The 23,302-nt window shown below is 39.5% G+C and overlaps 1 protein-coding gene across 1 annotated transcript in view; it reads left to right on the top strand.

Annotated features, from left to right (window-relative positions):
* Window positions 1-1,281: 1,281 nt before the first annotated feature.
* The window catches only part of AKAIN1 (A-kinase anchor inhibitor 1), a 62,459-nt gene continuing 40,438 nt past the window's right edge, over window positions 1,282-23,302 (top strand). The window contains exon 1 of the mRNA XM_055127384.1: window positions 1,282-1,544. Within this exon, the coding sequence (XP_054983359.1) occupies window positions 1,529-1,544 (16 nt within the window). The 5' untranslated portion in view covers window positions 1,282-1,528. The remainder of the gene's footprint in view (window positions 1,545-23,302) is intronic.

Consider the following 23,302-nt stretch of genomic DNA (forward strand, 5'->3'; position numbering starts at 1 on the left):
AGATTGTATCTTGTCATGCACACACTTCATCCTGACCATCAGCCAACTTGCATTTTGTTGCTTCTGAGGCAGGACCCATCTGTTCCAACCTATGCTGAACCAGGTGCTAAGAGCAGTACTGATTATGTTATGCTGAGGTTGCCCATATGCCTCCATGCAAACTGTAGTTTGAGAGCTGTGAAACTATTTGCATTTTCAATCTCTCAGATGGCTTTGTACAAAAGCAGTGCCAATAGGCTGTTATGAATGCTTTATAGTTGCCAGAAGAATATAGACCTTATCAGTCAAATTACTAAGGAATTATTGTGTTTTCAGGATAGCTGTATATTTTTTTCCAGGAGGGGTACAAATGAAGAAAGTTCACAGAACACTTAAAATGAGTCAGCTTATCATTTGTTCGTGGAAAAACTCATTCAGAAAAAAAGGGATAAAAGCCAAAGCAACTGAATCTGAGGCTGAAAGATCCTGTCACCTTGGCTCTGACATTGTATCAGATTGGTTAGTTTCCAGTCAAGTAATGCCCAGTGGCAGTCTCCCCTGAAGGAGCGCTACTAGCGGAACTGGACCAAACATTAACTGAGAGTGGGGCATGTTCCAGTATCCTTTAGAGTAGAAGTGAGTGTGTATGAAGGAGGAGGCATCTTTTTCAGTTGTTAGGGGAAGCATTAAGGTTTCTTGAGTGACCTGATCACTATTTTTATACTTGGTTGGTTCATACATTTTAAGAAGACTGAATTTGTTGTTGGAGGAAACCTGATTCTTGCAGATCTCTTTTATATTGGCGAGATAAATTATATTTATCTCTTATATTGACCAGTCATTACACACACACACACACACACACACACACACACACACACACACATATATATACATATATATATATTTAAGTGAGGGGTTTGGAAACCTTTAGCTTAGAAGCTTCTAGAAGAAGATTGGTCACATCCTCTTCTAGTGACAATCTCTGCACACGCCCCTTGTTACCCTATCCTAACCGTTCCTCGGAGTCCCAGAGTGGCCTCATGCTCCCCAACGACCCATTAACTTGGAAGCCCCACCCTTCAGTCCAACTTGGGGGACTCAGAGTCCGTCTTCAGAGTTAAGACTCTTGGAGTTGAAAAAAACGAGAGAAAAGGAAAGGTTGGGGGTGGGGTGGGGTGGGGTGGGGAGGCAAACTCATCCCAAATGTCAGTCTAATATCCAGCAGGCGAGCGACAGCAGGTAATTAGAGGCAATTAGCGCCGTCTCCCGCGGGGAGCCAGGCAATTACCTTTCCCTGCCTTCCCCGCGTCCTTCCTCCCGAGGCAGCGGTCAGAGTGCGCTGCTCCCGGGGCAGGCTCGCGGCGTCTCCTCCTCCCGCGGCGCGTGGTGGAGGCCGAGCGCGCGGCCGCGGCCGAGCCGGGAGCTGTCCGCGGTGCTGAGCGCCTCGCCGGCGGCCCGCGCGGACGCCCCCGACACCGGCCTTCCTCCGCCCCGCGCGCGTCCGCCCGCGTCGCTGCATCTCGGGGCGCTGCGGCCGGACGAGATCATGGTCTTCGCTCCAGGTACCCCTACACTTTTCTTCTTCCCTAGTGGCCATCGGGGGCGGAGAGGCGGAGGGCGCGGGTGGGAAAAAGGGCCTCTCCCGAAGTCCCCCTGACACGTCTACGAGTGAGGAGTCGGCGTGCGAGGGGAGGGAGTTTCTTTGTGCGTCTTCGACCCTCCGCCGCGTCTGCCCTAGGTGTCCTCTAAGCAGTTTCCGTTACTATCCTGTAGCTGCTCCTCGGGAGCCCCGGCGCCGACGCGGTGGTCTGCAGGGTGGAGAGGTGGAGCTGGAGGCTCTTTCGGTGGGATTCTCCATCTCGGCCATCCCCCCCGCCGCCCGCTGCAGAAGTGGCTGCATGACCCAGTTCCTCCCGAGAAGAGTGTTCTGAGCCCAGGGGGGTGGGTTTCGAGGGCCAGAGGAGCAGCACTCTTCCAAGAATTAGATCCGAAACTCCCGCTGGACGCTGCAGCTTTGAGGCTGCTGCTGCGGCGGCGCCACTGGCAGTTGCAGTGTCCTTTTCCCTTTTTTCTTTGAACTGGCAGTAAAGCACTTTAGTGCCTTTGCTGCTAACCGAGTTACAAGTTGGAAGACAGTCAGAATTGTCTGTGTTTGACCAGCTTATTATCACGTGCTTGCGTTTGAGTTCGCCTCCCTCCATCCCCCAGCGAGGACCTAGTGGTGCTAGTTTCAGGTACGGTCAGGTGCAATGAGGGAGTAGCAGGGAAAAGCAGCATCACTGGCAATGAATGATGTTGTCTTTAGGGGTAGATAGTCTTCTTCATCTCCAACACCTCCCCTTTTAAATTTCAGGCTATTCTTATTCAAGAACACTGAGTATTGGGCTAATTTAGAACTCTTTCATTTGTTTTGGTTCTTTAACTGGAAAGGTCGCATTACATTTCCATTACATTTACTGTGTCCACATGGCTGGGGGATGGGAGATCTAATGCATTTCGGGACATTAAAAAATTGAGTCTAGGCTTCAAAAATGTTAACAGGACTTGGGAAATGGAAGTCACAAACCAGAGTATGAGGTGGGGAGGTAGGAAAAAATTTCATCTCTGATACTCCTTACAGGCAGTAACTGGGAGCAACACCTTAGAGAAAAGCCCTGAGTACACAGCTGCTGATCCCAAGCAACTCAAAAGGGGGAAATTGTTCTGTACAGTGAAGAGTATTCAATCAGCATAGGGTGTGTGGAGTTGGAAAATAACAATTCTTTGTTGCAGTTACAAATCACTTAACACTTTACACAAAGCACTTCACATGCTGTTTCCTTAATTTCAGCTTCAAATTACCCTGTGAAGTAAGCAATGTTTTTCTGTTGTACCACCCCAGGGAGACTGGCTTCAGTGTCAGCCCCAACCATCTTTAGCTAAACACCTTCAATTTTTGCCCTATCCCATAGAGCCAGGGCAAAATGAGCCATTTGGCGAAATGTCTCTGCTCAGTCTGAGCGTGTAAGGCAGATTTTGGTTCAAGGTTAGACGCAGATAAAGGGAAGTCCTTCCCTTGGAAAGGTGGAGCATGTGTTGGTGTTGTTCAGAGTTAGAGTTGTTGGATGACGTTAACTAGGTATTTCCTAGGAATGTGAATATGGGTGTAGGGTTTTCTTATGTGTGGTTAGGAACATTGGGGATTGACTTAAACTCCTCACTCTTTGGATGGGGTATATTTTTCCATATTTCTTCCAACTTTTGCTTTCATATTTACCCCATAACAACAGTAGTTGTTATTCATAGAAACAACGTAAATTAACCTGAGTAGATTTAGATAGGAGATGTGGAGAGACACATGTTGGACCATTTCTTCAATTTTGAGATATTTTAAATAATATCTCATGAGCACTTTGGGTCAGTAAGAACAGTTTTTTTTTTCTTTTTGAGTCACACGCGGCAATGTACAGGGGTTACTCCTGGCTTTGCACTCTGGAATTACTCCTGGCAGTGCTTGGGGGACCATTTTGGATGCTGGGAATTGAACTCGGGTCGGCTGCATATAAGGCCAATGCCCTGCCCACTGTACAATGGCTCCAGCCTCAATTAGAACAGTTTCAAGTAAATCGGTTTACCTCTTGCTGATTTTCTATCTTGCAACTCATTTAGTGATATTCTGAAAGAAAATCAGAACAATGAATTATTTTTAAAATTTAAAGAATTTAATCTCATTTTGAGGACTGTTGTTACCCAGAGCTCTATATTATAGGGATCGAGATGTTTTGTAAGAGTTCCTGGAAATACACCCCACTCCTTTCTTCAGGTCTAACTCAGGAAGGGAGGGAACAGACAAATATACAATTATTATTCCCAATTAAATAAATAAAGTTAAATACTCCAAGGTGAATGTAACAATGAATTTAAAAGGACCTATTTATATAATTGGGTCATTGCTTTTCAAAACCAATGATTACTTTTTGGATTTTGATGAAGAGAAACAGGCAGTCAAGTTGTAGTTCTGGACTTGCCTCTATGTATTGGGCTGCCTTTGAAGAATTATGCTACATTTTTGCTTATCTTTGAGATAAACATAAAAAGGTGATTAATTCATAAAACAATTTTGAGTCCAAAAGTATAAGGGAAAGTAGAGGAAATGGAGCTGGACTTTATATCGTCCTAATTAGGATAAGCTTTATATTGTATAAAATGCCCTTATATTCTTTTATGTTGATTAGTGTTAGATTATAAGAAATAGGGCTTAGGTAATGGCAAGTTATTTTGATGTAGTCTCATAATTATCTTATATAGGACAGATAATCCAGTCCTATGCCTTATCTCTTTCTTGTACCATTACTTATATATTTTGACATTTTGGAAGGACTTTAACTTAGGAAATATAAATTTTTAAATCTCTTAAAAGCAAGGGACCACAAAAACTAATTACTTAAGAACTTAGTTGTCTGTAGTCCTTTACTTATTTATTCTTTTCACTAAAGGACTGATAAAAATTATTAATAAACAAAATCTTTAAGTATCATGCTTCTCTAAATACAGATAGAATTAAGCTAGGGCAAAATAAGGCCTCCTGTTTTCTAGATCTTGTATTTAGCTCTTTCTGCCTTCTGTAACCCCAAACTGAAGGCACGATCTTTCTTTCTAGGAGGTCAGTGCCTTATCCATCAGGCCACTGGGGCCTGCAGGATCTTTCTAGATCAGTATGAGATTTTAGTGACATACCCCCAAGGCCAAAATAATGAGAGAGATAAAACCAATATGCAAATTATTATTGATAATTATTAAATCATTAGTCATTTAATCATTATTTAATTATTATTCTCATAATTAATTATTTAAAAATGTTTTTGTTCCTGCATATAGAAGAGGCCCAGCAGAGTCCATTGTTCTAGCCAAAAGCTTTCATTTTGCAGGGGAAAATAAAGTTTCTTGAAGGAGAGTTTTTTTTTTTATTTTTTAAATTTTTAAATTTTTTAAAATTTTTAATTAGTGAATCACCGTGAGGGTACAGTTACAGATTTATACATTTTTGTGCTCATGTTTCCCCCATACAAAGTTCGAGAACCCATCCCTTCACCAGTGCCCATTCTCCACCACCAGTAAACCCAGCATCCCTCCCACCCTCCCCAGTCCCGTCTCCCCCCACCCCACACTGCCACTATGGCAGGGTATTCTCTTTCGTTCTCTCTCTCTGATTAGGTGTTGTGGTTTGCAATAAAGGTGTTGAGCAGCCATTGTGTTCAGTCTCTAGACTACATTCGGCACGCATCACCCCTCCCCTGCATGACCTCCGACCACATTTTACTTGATGTTCCCTTCTCTGAGTTGCCCAGAATGAGAGAACAGCCTCCAAGCCATGGAGTCAACTACTATTCTTGGATGTTAGACTCCTAGTCTATTATTTTATATTCCACAGATGAGTGCAATCTTTCTATGTCTGTCTCTCTCTTTCTGACTCATTTCACTTAGCATGATACTTTCCATGCTGATCCACTTATATGCAAACTTCATGACCTCATTTTTTCTAACAGCTGCATAGTATTCCATTGTATAGATGTACCAAAGTTTCTTCAGCCAGTCATCTGTTCTAGGGCACTTGGGTTTTTTCCAGATTCTGGCTATTGTAAACAGTGCTGCAATGAACATATAAGTGCAGATGTCATTTCGACTATACTTTTTTGCTCCTCTGGGATATATTCTCAGCAGTGGTATTGCTGGGTCAAATGGGAGCTCAGAAGGAGAGTTTTTGATTTCCATATGGTACTATTGCATTTGTGAGGGCACAAATAAGATAGGAACGTCAAGGCATTCTTATCAGTCAAGGCATTCTTAATCCATAGAAGGAAAAGGAGAGAAGAAACTAAACTAAACTACTGGAATGGTTATTGGGTGAAAAAAAACAACACAAGAGAATGTGAGGAGATTCCTTAATCTGTTGCTGGGAGTAAAAAAGGATATGATTACAAATACATTTGTCTTTACAATATTATATTTTTATCCAAAGAATTACAAACTATGAAAAATCAGATTTGCAATGCCTCCTCCTTTGAGGAAGAGCTAATAAAGAATAAAGTGGATAGTGAGGACAGACTTTTTTTTTTAGCTTTGGATCACTCCCACATTCATTCCTCAGTGATTAGTGTGTCCTTTAGGAATTAATGGACCTCTTTATGGTTGTGCCTAATATATACTTGTTTGGATAGCCTCCAAGCATTACATATTGTTCACAAAGATATTTATCTTCTTTTGCAAATGATCTGAGCAAGAGATGATGGCAATGATTTCTGGAGGGAATAGTAATGGAATAGTTGTATGCAATTAGAAAACCAAGCCTTGGCTTTTAAGAGTACTTTGAAAATGTTTGAGCACAGTAAATAAGTATTTAGCAACAGTAGAGATAGCTGTCAAAAATACTTAGGAAAATATCTTAGTTGTTGAAAGGTAGTTATAGCTTTTATTTGTAAACTTGTTACTCATTTATGACAGATCAATGAAAAAATAAATTATGTAAGACTATATTAAATGTAGGATCTATAACTTGTAAACCCTAAAGATTCTCTTTTCATGTGAGTGTACTGAACTACATCTTGAGCTCTAGATTTTTAAAATTTTTATTAATTATTGTTATTTTTTTATTTTGCCTTTTGGGTCACACCTGGAGATGCACAGGGGTCACTCCTGGCTCTGCACTCAGGAATTACCCCTGGTGGTAAACAGGGGACCATATGGAATGCTGGGAATCGAACCCGGGTCAGCCTCATGCAAGGGAATCACCCTATCTGCTGTGCTATCACTCCAGCCTCTTTATTAATATTTAAACAAAATTCATACATAATTTTCAGGCATACAATTTTATGAATATTAATACATGTATAGAGTTGTATAATGATCACAGAATAGTCTATTGTATCAAACAAGTAAGCTATGCAATTTGTGGTTATTTATTTCCTCTTACCCTTAGTCCTTGGTGACTATTGATTTGTTATCTATCCTTGCAGATTTGCCTATTCCAAATTTTAGGTAAATAAAATTATGCAGTGTTTAACATTTTGAAACTGACTTTTTCAAACCTCAGCGTAGTGTTATGAAGATTCATCCATGTTGACAGATTCATGTATCAAAAATTAATATAATACTTTGCATTGTATAAGTCAAAAATTACTATAATATATTGCATTGTATAACTCCACCCCTAATTGTTTATCTCTTTCACAGTAAAAGTATTTAAATTGCTTTAGATTTTTCTTGTTATTATCAGTAAAGTTGTATTAAGCATTCATATGTATTGATACATGAGCATAAATTTTCCTTTGTTTCCTTAAGTACTCAGGCTTGAAACTATTGAATTTTACTATGGAATCTGCTTTACTGTTCTCTGGAAGGGCTAACTATCTATCTCTTCATCTGTAATGTCCAAGAATCCTAGTTGACCTGCATCCTTGTACTTGTGATAAATGCATAGAGGTACTCACTTGTTATTTTAATTTTCATTTCCCCAGTGGCTAAATTTGGATGTTTTAGGAGCTTATTTATCACATGTATATCTTTGGTTCTATCAAAAATCTTGGTCCAGCTCTTCAGACAGTTTTTGTTTGTTTATGTTTTGAGTCTCATCCAATGGTGCTTGGAGCTACTCCTGGCCTTGTAAGCAGGAGCTGCTTTTGGGGGTGATCAGGGGATCATATGGTGCTGGGATTGAACTTGGCTTCTAGCATGCAAAGCATGAACTCATCATTAGATCTCCAGCCCAGCTCATATTTTCGGAGGGGTGTTTGTCTTTTTATTGTTGAGTTTTGAGATTTTTTAAAAAAATATATTCAGGATAGAAATATGTTGTTGATATGTGATTTGCAAATATTCATCCTCTTTTTGTATCACTTTACTTTTCATTCCTTTAACCAACTCTTTTCACAGTAAAGGTATAGTTTTCAGTTTTCTTCTATAGGTTTTATTTTTTCCCATTTTTGTTTAGGCACTCTTTATTTACAATATTGTTAATAACAGACTTTCATGTTTCCACACACGAGTGTCAGCATCATTCCATCAGTGTCCCAAGGTTCCCCTTACATGCCCTTATCATATCCTCCTAAGCCAATTAATTGTTTTTAAAAGCTTAATTATTATAGATTGGGTTACATGCATTCCTTTCACACTAAAAGTATTTAAATTGTTTTAGATTTTTTTTTAGTTTTTTGGGTCACAGCTGGCAATGCTCAGGGGTTACTCCTAGCACTGCACTCAGGAATTCCTCCTGGCGGTGCTTGCTGGGAATCAAACCTGGGTCGGCCGAGTGCAAGGCAAATGTCCTAGCCGCTGTGTTATTGCTCCAGCCCCTGTTTTAGATTTTTTAAACCTTAATTATTATAGTTTGGGTTACATGGAAAATAATACTACCATAGTACTCAATTAACTCAGTTCTCTACCATCAAGGTGGACTCTAACATCACCCTCTTCTTACTTGGCATTCTCAGTTCTATAGGAACTCAGTTCTGTAAACCAGGGCCAAAGGATTCCTATAATTTTTCACTCTCCATTCCCGTATCGTATTACTTGTCTTATTACATATATCCACAGACAAGTGAGATCATCTAGTCCTTCTCCCTGTGACTTACTTCACTTCACTTGATATCCTCCAGTTTCATCCAAGTTGTAACAAATTGCAAGATTCCATCTTCAGATGGCTGCATAGTATTCCATTATGCATATATACCACAACTTTATCCATTCATCTGCCATTAGACATTTGGGTTATTTCCATATTCTAGCTTGATTTGCAGTTCCTTGATAGTAAGTGATGGTGAACATGTTTACATATGCCCATTGGCTAGCCATGTGTCTTTAAGCAGACATATCCAGGATATGGACCTCAGAGGTATTTCCTATGCTTTATTGGTATTTTGTTGCCAGAGAAAACAAAAACAAAAATAGACAAATGGGACTAGATCAACTTAACATTTTTACCCCTTTTTTATTGATTCACCATGAGGTACAGTAACAAAGCTTTCATGTTTGAGCTTCAATCATGCAATCATCAAACACCAACCCCTTCACCAGTGCACGTTTTCCACCACCAAAATCCCCAGTATCCCCCCCGCCTACCCCATTCCACATCTTTCCCTGCCTGCGTGGCAGATAATTTGCACAATATTCTCTTTACTTTGGTTATATTAGATATTTTGACACCAATTCCATCACCATCACTCATTCCTGCTGAAAAGGCAATGCTAGACAATTTGTTTTGTATTGCTTGTTATGGATAAAATATAATATCGCATAGCCATAAGAGAAGCCATGCACTCTAGGAATTCTAAAATTTTAATAATTAGGATCTGCAGAGATGGCTGCAGCAAGTTGGTTGGGTTTGAGATTTCAGTGTGTATCTCTGCATTGTGGCTGTGTGGGAACTTAAGTAGATGGTGGCCGTATGTGGGTGTCATCTCAGAGTCCCATAGGGTCTGGGGAGTGGGGAGAAGGGAAGGACCGACTCCTCCCCTGGTGGCCACCGGGATTCCTAGGGGGCAGGCTGAGGGATGACACCTGCTCCTGTCTGGAATGGCCCGGTTAAAGTGGCCTATTGCAAAGTCTAGAGTCATCTCTGCAGCAAGTTGCTCGGGTCCGAGTTTCCTGTGTGTGTGTGTCTCTTCAAATTAACGTTTTAATGCAAAGGGTTTTTTTTGTTTTGTTTTTTGGGGGGAGCCACACCCTGGCCATGCTCCAGGCTTACTCCGGATTCTATGCTCAGGGATAACTCCTGTGGGGCTTGGAAGATGATATGTGACGCCAGGGACCAAACCTAAGTCAGCCATGTGCAAGGCAAGCACCTTCCCCAATACTGTCTCTCATTTGTCCCCCTCCTCTGCCCCCCAAACTTATTTTAGCAAGAGAAACCAGGGCTAAAATGAAAAAAACATTCAATTGAATGGGAGAAACAGTACGTCTGATAAAGGAGCTAATATCTCCAAAACCTAAGGGGTAATCATCTCAGCAATAATTAAACTAATAACTCCATCCAAAAATGAGGAGAGGGGATGAATAGATTTTGTTTTTAATGTCATGGTTAATATTTTTACAACCTGCTTAGGAGTGTTTCTTCATTTTTTCCCTACATGTTTACAATTTTACAATTAGATCTAATCGTGGGATTAGATACATACTGATATGACTTCATTAAATCTAACTATTTTTTTAAAGATCTCACTTCTAGTATTATAACATCGGGGAGGTTAGGGCATTAGCATATAAATTTTGGGGGCACACTTTTGGAAAACAGTATGGACGATTCTCAGAAAACTAGAGGTTGAGCTCCCATTTGACCCAGCAATACCACTGCTGGGAATATATCCCAGAGAGGCAAAAAAGTACAATCGATACAACATCTGCACATGTATGTTCATCGCAGCACTGTTTACAATAGCCAGAATCTGGAAAAAACCCGAATGCCCCAAAACGGATGACTGGTTGAGGAAACTTTGGTACATCTATACAATGGAATACTATGCAGCTGTTAGAAAAAAGGAAGTCAAGAATTTTGTAGTTAAGTGGATGGGCATGAAAAGTTTCATGCTGAGTGAAATGAGTCAGAAAGAGAGAGACAGACATAGAAAGACTGCACTCATCTATGGTATATAGAATATCAGAGTGGGAGACTAATACCCAAGAACTGTAGAAATAAGTACCAGGAGGTTGACCCCATGGCTTCGCGGCTGGCCTCACGTTCCGGGGAAAGGGCAACTCAGAGAAGCGATCACCAACTACATTGTAGTCGAAGGCCATGTGGGGGAAGGGAGTTGCGGGCTGAATGAGGGCTAGAGACCGAGCACAGCGGCCACTGAACACCTTTATTGCAAACCACAACAGCTAATTAGAGAGAGAGAACAGAAGGGAATGCCCTGCCACAGTGGCAGGGTGGGGTGGGGGGGAGATGGGATTGGGGAGGGTGGGAGGGACGCCGGGTTTACGGGTGGTGGAGAATGGGCACTGGTGAAGGGATGGGTTCCCGAACTTTGTATGAGGGAAGTATAAGCACAAAAGTGTATAAATCTGTAACTGTACCCTCACGGTGATTCTCTAATTAAAAATAAATAAATTATAAAAAAAAAAGGTCATTAGTTAGTTGAATAATTATTTTGGCAGGTTCCTACTTCCATCCTTGTCATCAAATTGGGTGGTCATGACAGATTTGTCACTTCATGATTTGAAAATAAATAAAATGATTTTAGTTTCTAAAAATAAATAAATAAATAAATAAATAAATTTTGGGGGCACATTTAGTGCATAGCAAGTGATAATAAATTTAGTTTATAGCAAACTATAAGTCAGGATTAGTTCATTATTACATTTTAATGTACATTTGTTCTAATACTATTTGTTAAATCGATTGAATTAACTTTGCAACTTATTCAAAATTAATTATATTTGCATAAATCTATTTTTGTATTCTATTTATTTTATCTATATGTTTATATTTTCCCACAAGTGTCACACCATTTTAATCGCTTTAGTTTAATAGTACAGCTACTTACTTTTCTTCCTATATCTTGAAACTCAAAGCATTTTATTTCAAACCAGCAATTTTATTTTATATAAGGACTGGAGCGATAGTACAGCGGTTAGGGCCTTTGCCTTACACTTGGCCGACCCGTGTTCAATTCCTCCATCCCTCTCGGAGAGCCTGGCAAGCTACCAAGAGTATCCAACTTGCATGGCAGAATCTGGCAAGCTATTCTATATGCCAAAACCAGTAACATCAAGTCTCACAATGGCGACGTTACTGGTGCCCGCTTGAGCAAATTCATGAACAATGGGATGACAGTGCTACAGTGCAGTTTAATAGTAATCAAATTAAATAGTAGTGTTCTTTCATCTTTGCTCTTTTCCAAACTGTTTTGATCATTGTAGTTCCTTTGCCTTTCCTTACAAATTTTAGAATCAGTTTGCTTATATTATACTGAATCCTACTATGATTTTGATTGATTTTTGCATGTTAATATTACTTTCTATGATGTTAGTTTGCCCTCTAATTAGTTTTTTTATAGGAATTTTTGTGTAAGCAATCATGTTATCTATAAATAAGTATCGTTTTATTTCCTTTCCCACTCCCCACAAGCTTTATGCTTTTCTCTCTTTTTGCACTGAGTAGGGCTTATAGCATAATAAGAGTAGTGAGAATGGAAATTTTTGCTTTGTTCCAGTCTTAGGGGCAAGAATGAATTATTTACCTCCAAGTATGTTATTATCTGTATATCTTTTGTAGTTGTTCTTTATTAGCTTGAGGAAAATTTTTAAAAAATTCTAATTGGGTGAGTTTTTTTTATCATTGTAGCTTATTGAATATCAACAAGCCATAAAATGTTCTCTATACTTGTAATGGTATAAATGTGTATGTTTCCTTTTCTAGGCTATTATATGTGACTTGTATCAATTTTTAAATTTTGAACTATCCTTACATTCACTTGATTGGATATATTAAACTTTTTACATACTGACATTAACATTCAATTTGTTAATTCTTTATTGAGGATTTATTTTGTTCAATGTTTATGAGTTTTTACATAGTTTTCTGTGGTTTTATGTATTATCATTATCTTGTTTTGGTTTGGTATCAGTATTCTGAAAAATGTCCCATCAATGAGATAAGTGTTTCCTCCTCCTTAAATTTCTGTAAATGATGGTATAGAATGATAAATTTTTTTGAGCAGCGTTCTTTTATTTCTTTTATTTAAATATTTGGTAGAATTAATCAAACCATCTGAGCTCAGACTTTTCTTTATAGATAGCTTTTAAACGATAAATTTAATTTATCTTAGATGAATGTTCTGATCGTGTTTTAAGAAACTGCTCAATTTCACCTAATTTGTTAAATTTTTGAATACATTTGTATGTAATATTTAATTATCTGGTAAATATGTGTAAGGTTTATGTGAACATCTTCTTTTGTTTCTGACACTGGTGGTTTTGTGCGTATGTGTGTGTGTGTGTGTATACAATATTTTGTTTATTTGTTTTTGTGGGTCAAATCTTCAATCCGGCATTGCTTTTGGACTTTCAGGGCTGCAATACTTAGGTGATCTGGTGGTGCTGGGAATTGAACCTGGGTTTGGTACATGCAGGCATGTATATTGTCTATATTTTTCTAGGCACATGATTTGTTTTTAAATTTATCTTTCTTTGTCAATTTGACTCAAGTTTAACTTTTTTTAATCTTTTGAAATAGACATCCTTGTTTACTTCATTTTTCCCCCTTTCTTTCTTTTTTGGGGAGTCGGGGGAAGCACACCCGGAAGTGCTTAGGGATTACACCTGGCTCTGTCTTCAGGCATCACTCCTGGTCAGGCTCGGGGGACAATATGCGGTACTGAGGATCAAACTGGGTCTACTAACTGCAAACCAGCCTCCTTACTCGCTGTACCCTTTCTCTGGCTCCATTTACTATTACGGTGCTGTTGTCTATGATTTCCTTGTTGATTCAACAATATACAACATATAATGTGTCTTTAAAAAAACATACATAAGACAAGGTTTGTGTTGATCAACTGACAAAAATGTGTGATCAGTGGTTCAAAGGAATATAAGCCTGTATGTCTTTAGGAGAAATAATTTTATAGTTGCTAAGTCAGTGTTTGTAGTGGCTTAATAGAACTTTACTACAAACAAGTGCATTATTGTTTGTAGTAAATAATGAGCAGAGAATCAACTGCATTATTGTTTCTAACATCTTATTTTTAAATTACCTTTGTCATTGTATTCAACATGTGTTTCTTGGAGATAACATACTGTTTTCTTTTTTTATTTATTTCTATTTCTGTTCGCGGCATGCCTGGTGCTGCACAGGGGCTACTCCTGGATTGGTGTATAGGGATTGCTCCTGGTGGTGCTCAAAGGATGCGCCTCGCTTTTTAATCAAATGTACATTGTTTCAAAGGTAGAATCAACTACTAACTGCCCAAAACTCTCTCTTCTGTAACTACATTTTGTAATTCACTATTCTCATTTAAGTTAAATAACCCATGGCTTGAACTCTTGCTATTATAGTTTCATACATTTTAGCAAGCATTCATAGTCAATAAAGAAAATAAAAATTCCATTTACAGCTTTAAACCCAAGTTATGCCACAGTATATAGTCTAGAGCAGAAAATGAAATCTTTCCAAAGACTATACTAGAAATTGTAGTAAGTTAAGATGTTTCCTTTCTCTGTCAGGAGGAAGTTATTACAGCTGTTTTACAGTCTGTTATGCACTGATACGTCCAAGAAGACAAACAGGGTTTAGCCCACCTGAGACAAGCATAACTCATTCACCCCATGTTAAGGCACAGGTTTTGTGATTCAAATCACTTTTCACTTCTGAGCCAATTGGTTCATTTTTTTGCTCACAAAATAAAAAATTGTTTTCTTTGACAGTATTATCTGGTTTATGAGTTTTCATCTTAAGCCTTATGCTTTCTAAGCAGTCAGTGCTTGATCTGATCTTCCTCAGACTTACCAGAGGCCTAGCACCCTTTGCTCAACTTGCTCAAGCTCCAACACATTGGCTGACATCAATATTTTATGTATATTTCCTTAGACCATATCTCTGAATTTGTCTCTGACTTTTTAAAACAAAGGTTACTAAGCACACACTCAATTTTTGACATAATTATTTACACAATGCGTGGTCATCATTCCATGCCATGCTATGCTTTTCATGTCTGTTGTGTATATTTACACCCTACCTCCCTTCTTTGCTGTTATTGATGTTACAATCACCTTAGGTCATATGCATGACTTGCTGTGGTGGTCACCATGGTCATGCATCAGGTTATGCTGCTTGCACACTCGACGTTGGTGCTCCCTGAGAACTGAACTTCCTTACTTTCGGTGTTTGCAGGAATCTTACTCTTTGTATTACTCTCTAGTACTGCTGCAAGCTCACAGAAGTGTCTGATGAGGGTCACACCCCTTTGTTGTGGTGATCACACACTTCTGGCTCTGTGCTGGAGATAAAGAGAGTAGAGATTCCCAATTTAAAAGCAGAGCTGCCAGGATTGTGCTCATTTCCATGTGGTTGCACTGGAGCTTGAACTTGTCACCTTATGCCATAAAGTTAGGAGCTCTAAGCCATTGTACTATTTCGGGCTCTACATCCTATTAAAAATTTAGAACAAAAGTGTCATTTTTCACAGAGATAAAAGTAAGATTTGCAAAAGCTGACCAGTATACTATAGAATCAAGATTTGACATTAAAACTACCTACTTGAAAGTGAAAGTAAAGTGAAATTTACCAGTTACACATGCGGGGTGGGGGGCTGGGGAGGTGGGGGGAGGGGGGAGGTATATCGTGATTCTTGGTGGTGGAATATGTGCACTGGTGAAGGGATGGATGTTTGAGCATTGTATAACTGAGACTTTAACCTGAAAGCTTTGTAACTTTCCACATGGTGAATCAATAAAAGAATTAAAACAATATTTAAAAACTGGAATGTAATAAAAATAAATAAATAAATAAAACTACCTACTTGCTCTTCACTACACAGAATACTACAAGGACTAGAGCAGTAACACAGTGGGTAGGGCATTTGCCTTGCACACAGCTGACCCGGGTTTGATTCGTCTGTCCCTCTCGGAGATACTGGCAAGTTACCAAGAGTATCTCACCCACATGGCAGAGCCTGGCAAGCTACCTGTGGCGTATTCAATATGCCAAAAACATAACAACAAGTCTCATGATGGAGACGTTACTGGTGCCCGCTCAAGCAAATCGATGAACAATGGGACGACAGTGCGACAGTCCTACTTCCTCTACACAACATAGATTTTAAATAAGTTGGAAACTTTGTACACTAGAATTGGAGACAGAAAAAAAAAGAGACACAATCAATCTCCTTTCAAGAAAATCTGTGTATTGACTACTTCATCTCTCAATTTAGAGTATACATGGTTCTCTTTCATATTCTGCCTATTCATACTTTGATACTTAATCTTCTCAAGGATTCTGGTCAGTAATAGAGAGTGAAAAAATTTTGGATAGTCAATATTACTAAAAGTTAATCACTTGAGTAAAAATATCTAACACATTTACCTTGTGCTTTATACTTTTTCAGGCATTTATATTGACTGAATACTATATAAAATATTTCTTGAATTGAGAAATAGCTTCTATATATATCTAGGATATTCAATTATTCTACTGCAGTTCAAATATAGAGCATTGATTTCTACTACAGAATCCAGGATTTGGGGAGCAGATAGGCCAGGGTACAAGTAGCTTTGCCATATCACGTTTGTTGGGCCTGCGGGTGTCATCCAATCTCGCTGATTTGCTCATTTATAAAGTGAAAGGCATAGCATCTACTTGGCAGAGTGGTGATGAAGGTAAAGATGGCATGCTTGAACTATGGTGGTAGCTATTCTAATGTTATTATATTAAAGGGGAATGTCTAGATATGTGGTTTCTGTATATCAAATTAAGTACACTTACATTATTTCAATATTGGATTGTCAGTGTTGGGGACTCTACATTTGATTATTTCTGTAGCTGACTTACATGTTCACTGTATTACCCGAATAGAGATTATGAAACTTTAAAGCAAAATGCTATAACAAGCTGAATTGATGCTAAAGCAGATGTCTGAGTACATCCTGGGATGAATAAGTCATGAATCATGGAAAGTTGCTGTTTGAGGCCAGCAGCTGTGTGCTCAGAAGCAGATGGCTATCTCGCTGAGCCGAATCATTCTGATCTGCCTAAATTTAAAAGCTCAGTGATGATTTTTCTGGTGAGTGTATATTGCATTATGTTTTTAATATTTAACTAGTTTGTAAGAGTTGGTTTGTATTTTGGGATTTGAGATATTGCTTCACATCCTCTAATGTGAATCTTTGTGCTCAATTGCAGTATCTTATTCTGATTACTGGGCGGGGGAGATGACTGGAAGAAAAGGCAAGGGAGTTACGTTTGTAGAAGAGCTACAGTGAGCTAGGTGTGAGGTATGGACATTTTTTAAAGTAAGGAGCAACTTTATAAAGTAACGTAAAAAGTTTTAAACGTGGCTAAACCACTACTTCATGTTACAAATAGTCACTGGTATGTTGAAAATACTAGACAAAAATAAAATGCCTCTCCTAGTTCTTTAAATAATTTTTGTTTAAAATGACAATAATAGTGATTTGGTACTCAAGAAACACATTCAAATTTGAGTGTAATATCTCTATTCTGAAGACCTCTCATAAAGCACATATGTGGTTGTTTGGTATTTAGACAGGAGGGCTCTGTGGAATACACTCTTGGGTTGTTTGGCACAGTTGTTAATTTTTATCTCTATAAAATTTATTTCTAATATGCTTATTTCTATCTTTAGATTTAAATTTTAGATTTTTTTCTTTTTGGGTCACATCGGTGATGATCAGGGGTTACTCCTGGCTCTGCACTCAGGAATTACTCCTAGCTGTGCTCAGGGGACCATATGGGATGCTGGGAATTGAACCCATGTTGGCCGAATGCAAGGCAAATGCCCTACCCGCTGTGCTATCGCTCCAGCCCCAAGATTTTAATTTTAGATTTTATGAGAATAAAAAATATGCTTGCTACTATATTGTAGATGATATTTTTTATCACTTTTAACCAGGTAATTAAGAGTGAAATTTTCTGTAGCCTTCATTATAATCTGATCCATGCTTCAGAATGGATTATTTCATCACACAATTGGGCCAGGCTGTACAGTCAATAAATATTAGTTGTTTGTTTCTAATTCTCGTCTATCATTCTCTTTCTTGGAGGGGTATGCCTGGCAATGATCAGGGACTGCTTCTGGCTCTGTGTTCAGGAGTTATCCCCAATATGATTAAGGGGACCACATGGTGCCAGGGATTAAGTCTGGGCAAAGAATGAATTTAACCCATTGAGCTATCTCTCCTGCCTTCATGTCATTGTTTCTGTGCCTACATGGCATGATTCTTGTGTTGAGATGTTGGCCACTAAAGTGGAACTCTGTGGAGAGAAGAGGCAGGCAGGGGTTGGGGGTTGACTTGAAGGGGTGGGAGGGAAACTGGGGACACTAATGCTGGGAAATTACACGGGTAGAGAGATGAGTGTTGGAACATTGTATGGCTGAAACACAAACACTTTGTAATGCTCTATCTCACAGTGATTCAAAGAAAAATATAAATAAGGTGGAACTCTGTAAAAATGAATAAAAATATAAATAAGGTGGAACTCTGTAAAAATGAATAAAATTTTGATTTTAGTGAAGATACATGCAGCCTTGAGGAAATACGTGGTGGTCGTCTTGATAGGAATGTCCAAAAAGGCCATAAGTTTAGTTGTTAAATGGGGAAAGGCATAAATATTTTATAGAATTTCATTCATTTATTTAATAAGTGAATAGAATTCTTTAGTTGAAGAGCAGAGAATAAAGAAGAATAAAGAAGAGGAAAGGGTCAACTGAGAGGGAAGAAGTCCCAGCCTTGCCTGGATCTGATTTCTCCCCGAAAATTTTCCCTAATGAATAAAAGTTTTTCTCTTGTAAAGAGACTCTCTTGTATTGCCCACTGTTTAATGTTGATGATCCATATTTAGGTACATGTGTATGACCACTGAAGTGTCATGGGGGAGGGGTTGGAATACGAAGGGAGAACAAGTTATTTTTTGTTTGTTCTTTATAAATCACTTGTATCACTTGTGTCCCATTGATCTTCGATTTGCTCGAGTGGGTGCCAGTAACGTCGCCATTTGTCCCTGTTGCGTGCTAGTGCAGCCCAATGATATCTGCCTGCTCCAGGAACAGGAAGAGCCTCTAATCATTCATTCAGGGTTTTGACGAAGAAATATGACCATCTAGTTGGTGAGCGGTCACGGGATCTTCTGACATCCCGTGGAATCCAGTCGGTAACAGATCTAGTCCAGTGGTTGTCTGTGAACCACATTACATGACCGGCCCATCTGATTTTTGATGCCTTGGCAAACAAGACAGGATCCACGATTCTTGACCGTTGACAGAGGTCAGAACTCCGGATTCCTTCTCTCACTTGAGTGAGACGTGATACTCCTAGCTCTTTTGATTCCTCTTTGGGATACCCGAATAGCATTCTCATCCTATTTGCATAGGGCCCTGGTCTCTGAGGCGTATGTTAGTGCAGGAAGAATGGTGGAATCGAAAAGATGTCCCCGGAGTCAGAGGTTCTCCTTCCTCTTAACCACTTCTTCGATGCTTTTGAAGGCATTCCACGCTGCTCTCTTCCTCCTGCACAGTTCTGGCACCAAGTCGTTCCTCAGGTTGAGTTCTCGACCCAGGTACACGTAGCTGCTGCATTCGGAGATGTTCGTTCCATTGAGAGCAAATGGAGCTTCAGAGACCAGTTAGTTTTTCATGAGCATCATCTTGTTGAGATTCAGCTGCAATCCAACCTTTCCACACTCATCGGCCAGCATTTGTGCTTCTTGGCTAATGTTTGGCGTTAGAAGAACGATGTCATCAGTGAAGCGGAGGTGGTGTAATTGCCGACCATCTATCTTCACTCCCATTCCTTCCCATTCCAGTTGTCACATGATGTTCTCGAGGGTGGCACTGAAGAGTTTCAGTGAAATGGTATCACCCTGCTGTACCCCTCTCTTTACATCAATGATTACTTCCTTATAGAAAGGTGAGATCCTGATGGTGAATCCGCAATACAGCTCTCAGAGGATTTTGATATACTGAGTTTGAACGCCCTGTTTTACTAGGGCTTTAATGACCGCTTCAATCTCAACAGAATCAAAGGCCTTCTTTAAGTCAATGAACTCTGTCAATGACAAAGTGGCATCTTGAACTCTCTCGAAACTTCAGTGAGTTTGGTCACTGTGTGGATATGGTCTATTGTGCTGAATCCCCTTTCGAACCTGGCTTGATTGCATGGTTGTCCGTCGTCTAGTGTTCTGCCTATTCTATTCAGGATCACACGAGTGAACAACTTGTAGACAACAGACAGCATGCAGATTGCGTGATAGTTGCTGATGTCGTGGATGTCACCCTTCTTGTACAACAGAACGGTCCTATTGGTTTTCCACTGAGACAGAACCTTGCATTCAGACAGGTAGCGTGTAAAGAGCCGAGCCAGTAGTACTACATCCACTACCCAGTCACTGCTATGCTCCAGGCCGCTCTTTGGACACTTGGGCCAAAACACACGCATGAATGAAGCCCCACAAAATCAGGTAAGCAGAACTTTGCGACCTTGAACTCTAGATTCAAGGAGACCCGGAAACAAGATCCTCCGTCTGCCTCCTCCAATCTCTGGCATCTGAGGGAAGGGGTCAAACCCAGACCCCACCCTACCCAAGCTAGAGAACTGAAAGATAGTCTCTAAGGAGATCTGAGCTTGACTCTAGGCCCTGGAGTTTATCTTTTGCTTGAAGTTTTCTCCTTTTACTGACCATGACCACTATCAGAACTGGGTGAGAATGTGCTTTAAGTCACATTCACAAGCTCAGATAGATATTCTTTTCCTGTTTCTCAAAGTAAAGCCAAGGTGGACTTTTATTAAACACTAAAGGGAAAGCTCGGGGAAGTTAGTGTGTAACATTTAAAAGTTTTTGATCTGAGATTTTACTTCTTGGTACCTGCCCCGGACTGCTCCGTTATATGTGTGCTTTCATTTAGAGGTTATCAGTACTGGCTACACATTAAACTCACATGGGCAGCTATTACTTTATTCTGTTTTTGTGGTGTCTGGAATTGAACACAGCGCCTTATACATGCAGGGAAAGTAGTGTATCAGTGAGCTACCAAAGCTTTTCTTTGGGCCACACCTGACTGTTCTCAGGACTTATTCCTGGATTTTTGTGCTTAAGGATCACTCCTGGTGGGGCCTGGGGACAATTTGTGATGCTGAGAATGAGCCTGGGTCTTCTGTGTGCTAGGCAAGTGCCTTACCCATTGCTTTATCTCTCTGCTTTTACACCAAGACATTTAAACTTGGGTCCAGCCCAAGTTGGTAAAATTAAAAATCCTTAATGCTCTATATTAAGCAGAACTGTTTATAAAAAGCTCACCAGGTGGTTGATTGTGTATTTGAACTGAAGACTACTGACATAAATTCACAGGGGAAACACACTAGAGAGGCAGTTCACTTGATTCCTTACACTCCTCAGAATAGAGCACATATGAATGCTTGGTGCACGTTGATAGATGAATGAATGAATGAATGAATGAATGAATGAATGAATGAATGAATGAACAAATGGCCATCTTCCCTTTATTCTAGAGGCTTTGGAACACACCAGTGGTTCTCAGTGGTTATGCCTAGCTGCATGCTCAGGAGTAAACATGGTAAAGTGTTTTTATTTTCACTTTAGTCGTTCCATTAAAACTATAAAACAGATGAAACCCTGATTGTCCTCATTGGTCTTGATCTTGCTCTTGTTGGAGGAAGAAAATAATGACTCTTCTGATCATTGGCAGGACTACAGGAATGTCATTCTTGGTACCGGGAGTGTCTTGCCCTACTTTGTTCGTGGTGACATCTCAATTACCTAATGAGCAGTAGTCATTCAACCAATATTACACATATCAGTTAATAAGAGGCTTCAGATGCTTTTGGAAGATATCTTTTCATTGTATGATTTTATTCATTTTTCAAAAATAAATTATTATAATTTTGGTTACATATTAAAAATCATGTTAATATTTACTGTTTTGATGTACACAGTTACTTACCACTACTAAGGCATCCAAGACTCTTCTTCAGTGCCCTTAGTTACTTCCAGTCCACTTCATCACATCCCTTCAGTTCCCCCATCTTGTTTGTTATCCTCAGAGCCAAGTGTTTGGTATCATTTGGTACTGCTTAATCCCTTTTTGTCTTTCTCTATATACCAGAGAAGTGAGACTGTGTAGTACGTGTCTTCCTTCTGGTTTATTTTGCTGAAGATGATACCCTCCCATCCATCCAGATTTCAGCAAGTAGTATGGTTTCCCTCTTATATCACAGCTGCATAGTATTCCATTGTGTGTATATCCCACAACTTCTTAATCCTATCCTCTGTTGTTGGACATTTGGATTGCTTCCAGATCCTTGCCATTGTATAAAGTGTTGCAATGAACATGAGAGTGCCTATATATTTTTGAATTAGTGTTTTTTTGTTTGGGGGATAGATGTCAAGAAATGTAACTACTGGGTCACCTGGAAACTCTATTCTTACTTTTTTGGTGAAATTTCCGTATTTTCTATAGATTCTGATCCAGACATCATTCCCACTCACTGTGGAACAGTTTACAATGGCTAGCCCTCTTGTTGCATCCCCGAAAGGCAGTTTTGCTGTTTGTGTGCTGAGGAGGCCAAATTTTCCAAGGTAGAATTTGGTCGCCCCTAGATGTGGTTTGTAAACTACCAAGTCCCTGTAAGACTCTGAAAGAGAATTCTCATGAGTTCTGTCTTTCCTTGTGGACTCTGTATTGAAAAAGGCTGCCCTCAAGTGCTTGGACCTTCTTGTGGTCATTCCCTGGGTTGTTCTTGTCATTTTGGATTGTCTCCATCACCAGAGACCATAGAACTATTACAACTTCTTTGAAAGGCAAAAAAGTATGTGGGGTAAAATCTGACTTTGGGAGCTAGGAAACTTAGGTAGGGAGCAAAAGTCATTTGTTTCCGGAATGACTGCAGGGAGAAGGATTCAGAGCAAGTGCTTAGAGTATCCCTTTTAGATTCTGGTTCTCACATACCAGGAAGCATACTGGGATGTGTGACCGAAGATCCCAGACACAGATTCACTCCCATATCCTCTTAGGGGGCTTTGGAGAATGTAATTCCATTTCTAGTTCTCTAACTATGCATTACAGATGGCATGGGGGATCAGGCCAAAAAAGACCCAGGTGGAATAAGTGTTTGCAAGGCATCTGTTGTTGCTGCTGCTTATTGATCAACATCCACGTGATCAGTGTTTAATTGTCAGTAAACACTATTTCATAACCCCAGCATACTTCAGCCATCATGGAGTTCAAGATTTTTCCTTGAACTTGATCTCTGAACTCCTAACCTATATAACAGATTCTGGATAACATGAATTAATTTTTCAGGCTAGTGTTCTGTGACAGACCTGGGTTCGCGTTAAATCTGGGTTAAACTAACCAGGGTTAGTAAGCAGGTTTAGACACAGGCGAGACAAATGACTACCAGTTGTCCTATTTTCTCTTTCATAGGAAAGCATGTAATTTTATTCCAGCAAGAAAATAACCAAAAACAGCCCCTAATTTTCTGTTTTGGCTCATGTTAGTGTTGCCAGCTGTCTTTTCATGTCACTGATGACTGTCCTTCTTTTTGGTTATGGGGAAAATGTCAGTATCTTCAATCAGTGATTTGGAAAACAAAAAAATAC

Source organism: Sorex araneus, chromosome 2, assembly GCF_027595985.1.
Source record: "Sorex araneus isolate mSorAra2 chromosome 2, mSorAra2.pri, whole genome shotgun sequence".
Classification (NCBI taxonomy): Eukaryota; Metazoa; Chordata; class Mammalia; order Eulipotyphla; family Soricidae; genus Sorex; species Sorex araneus.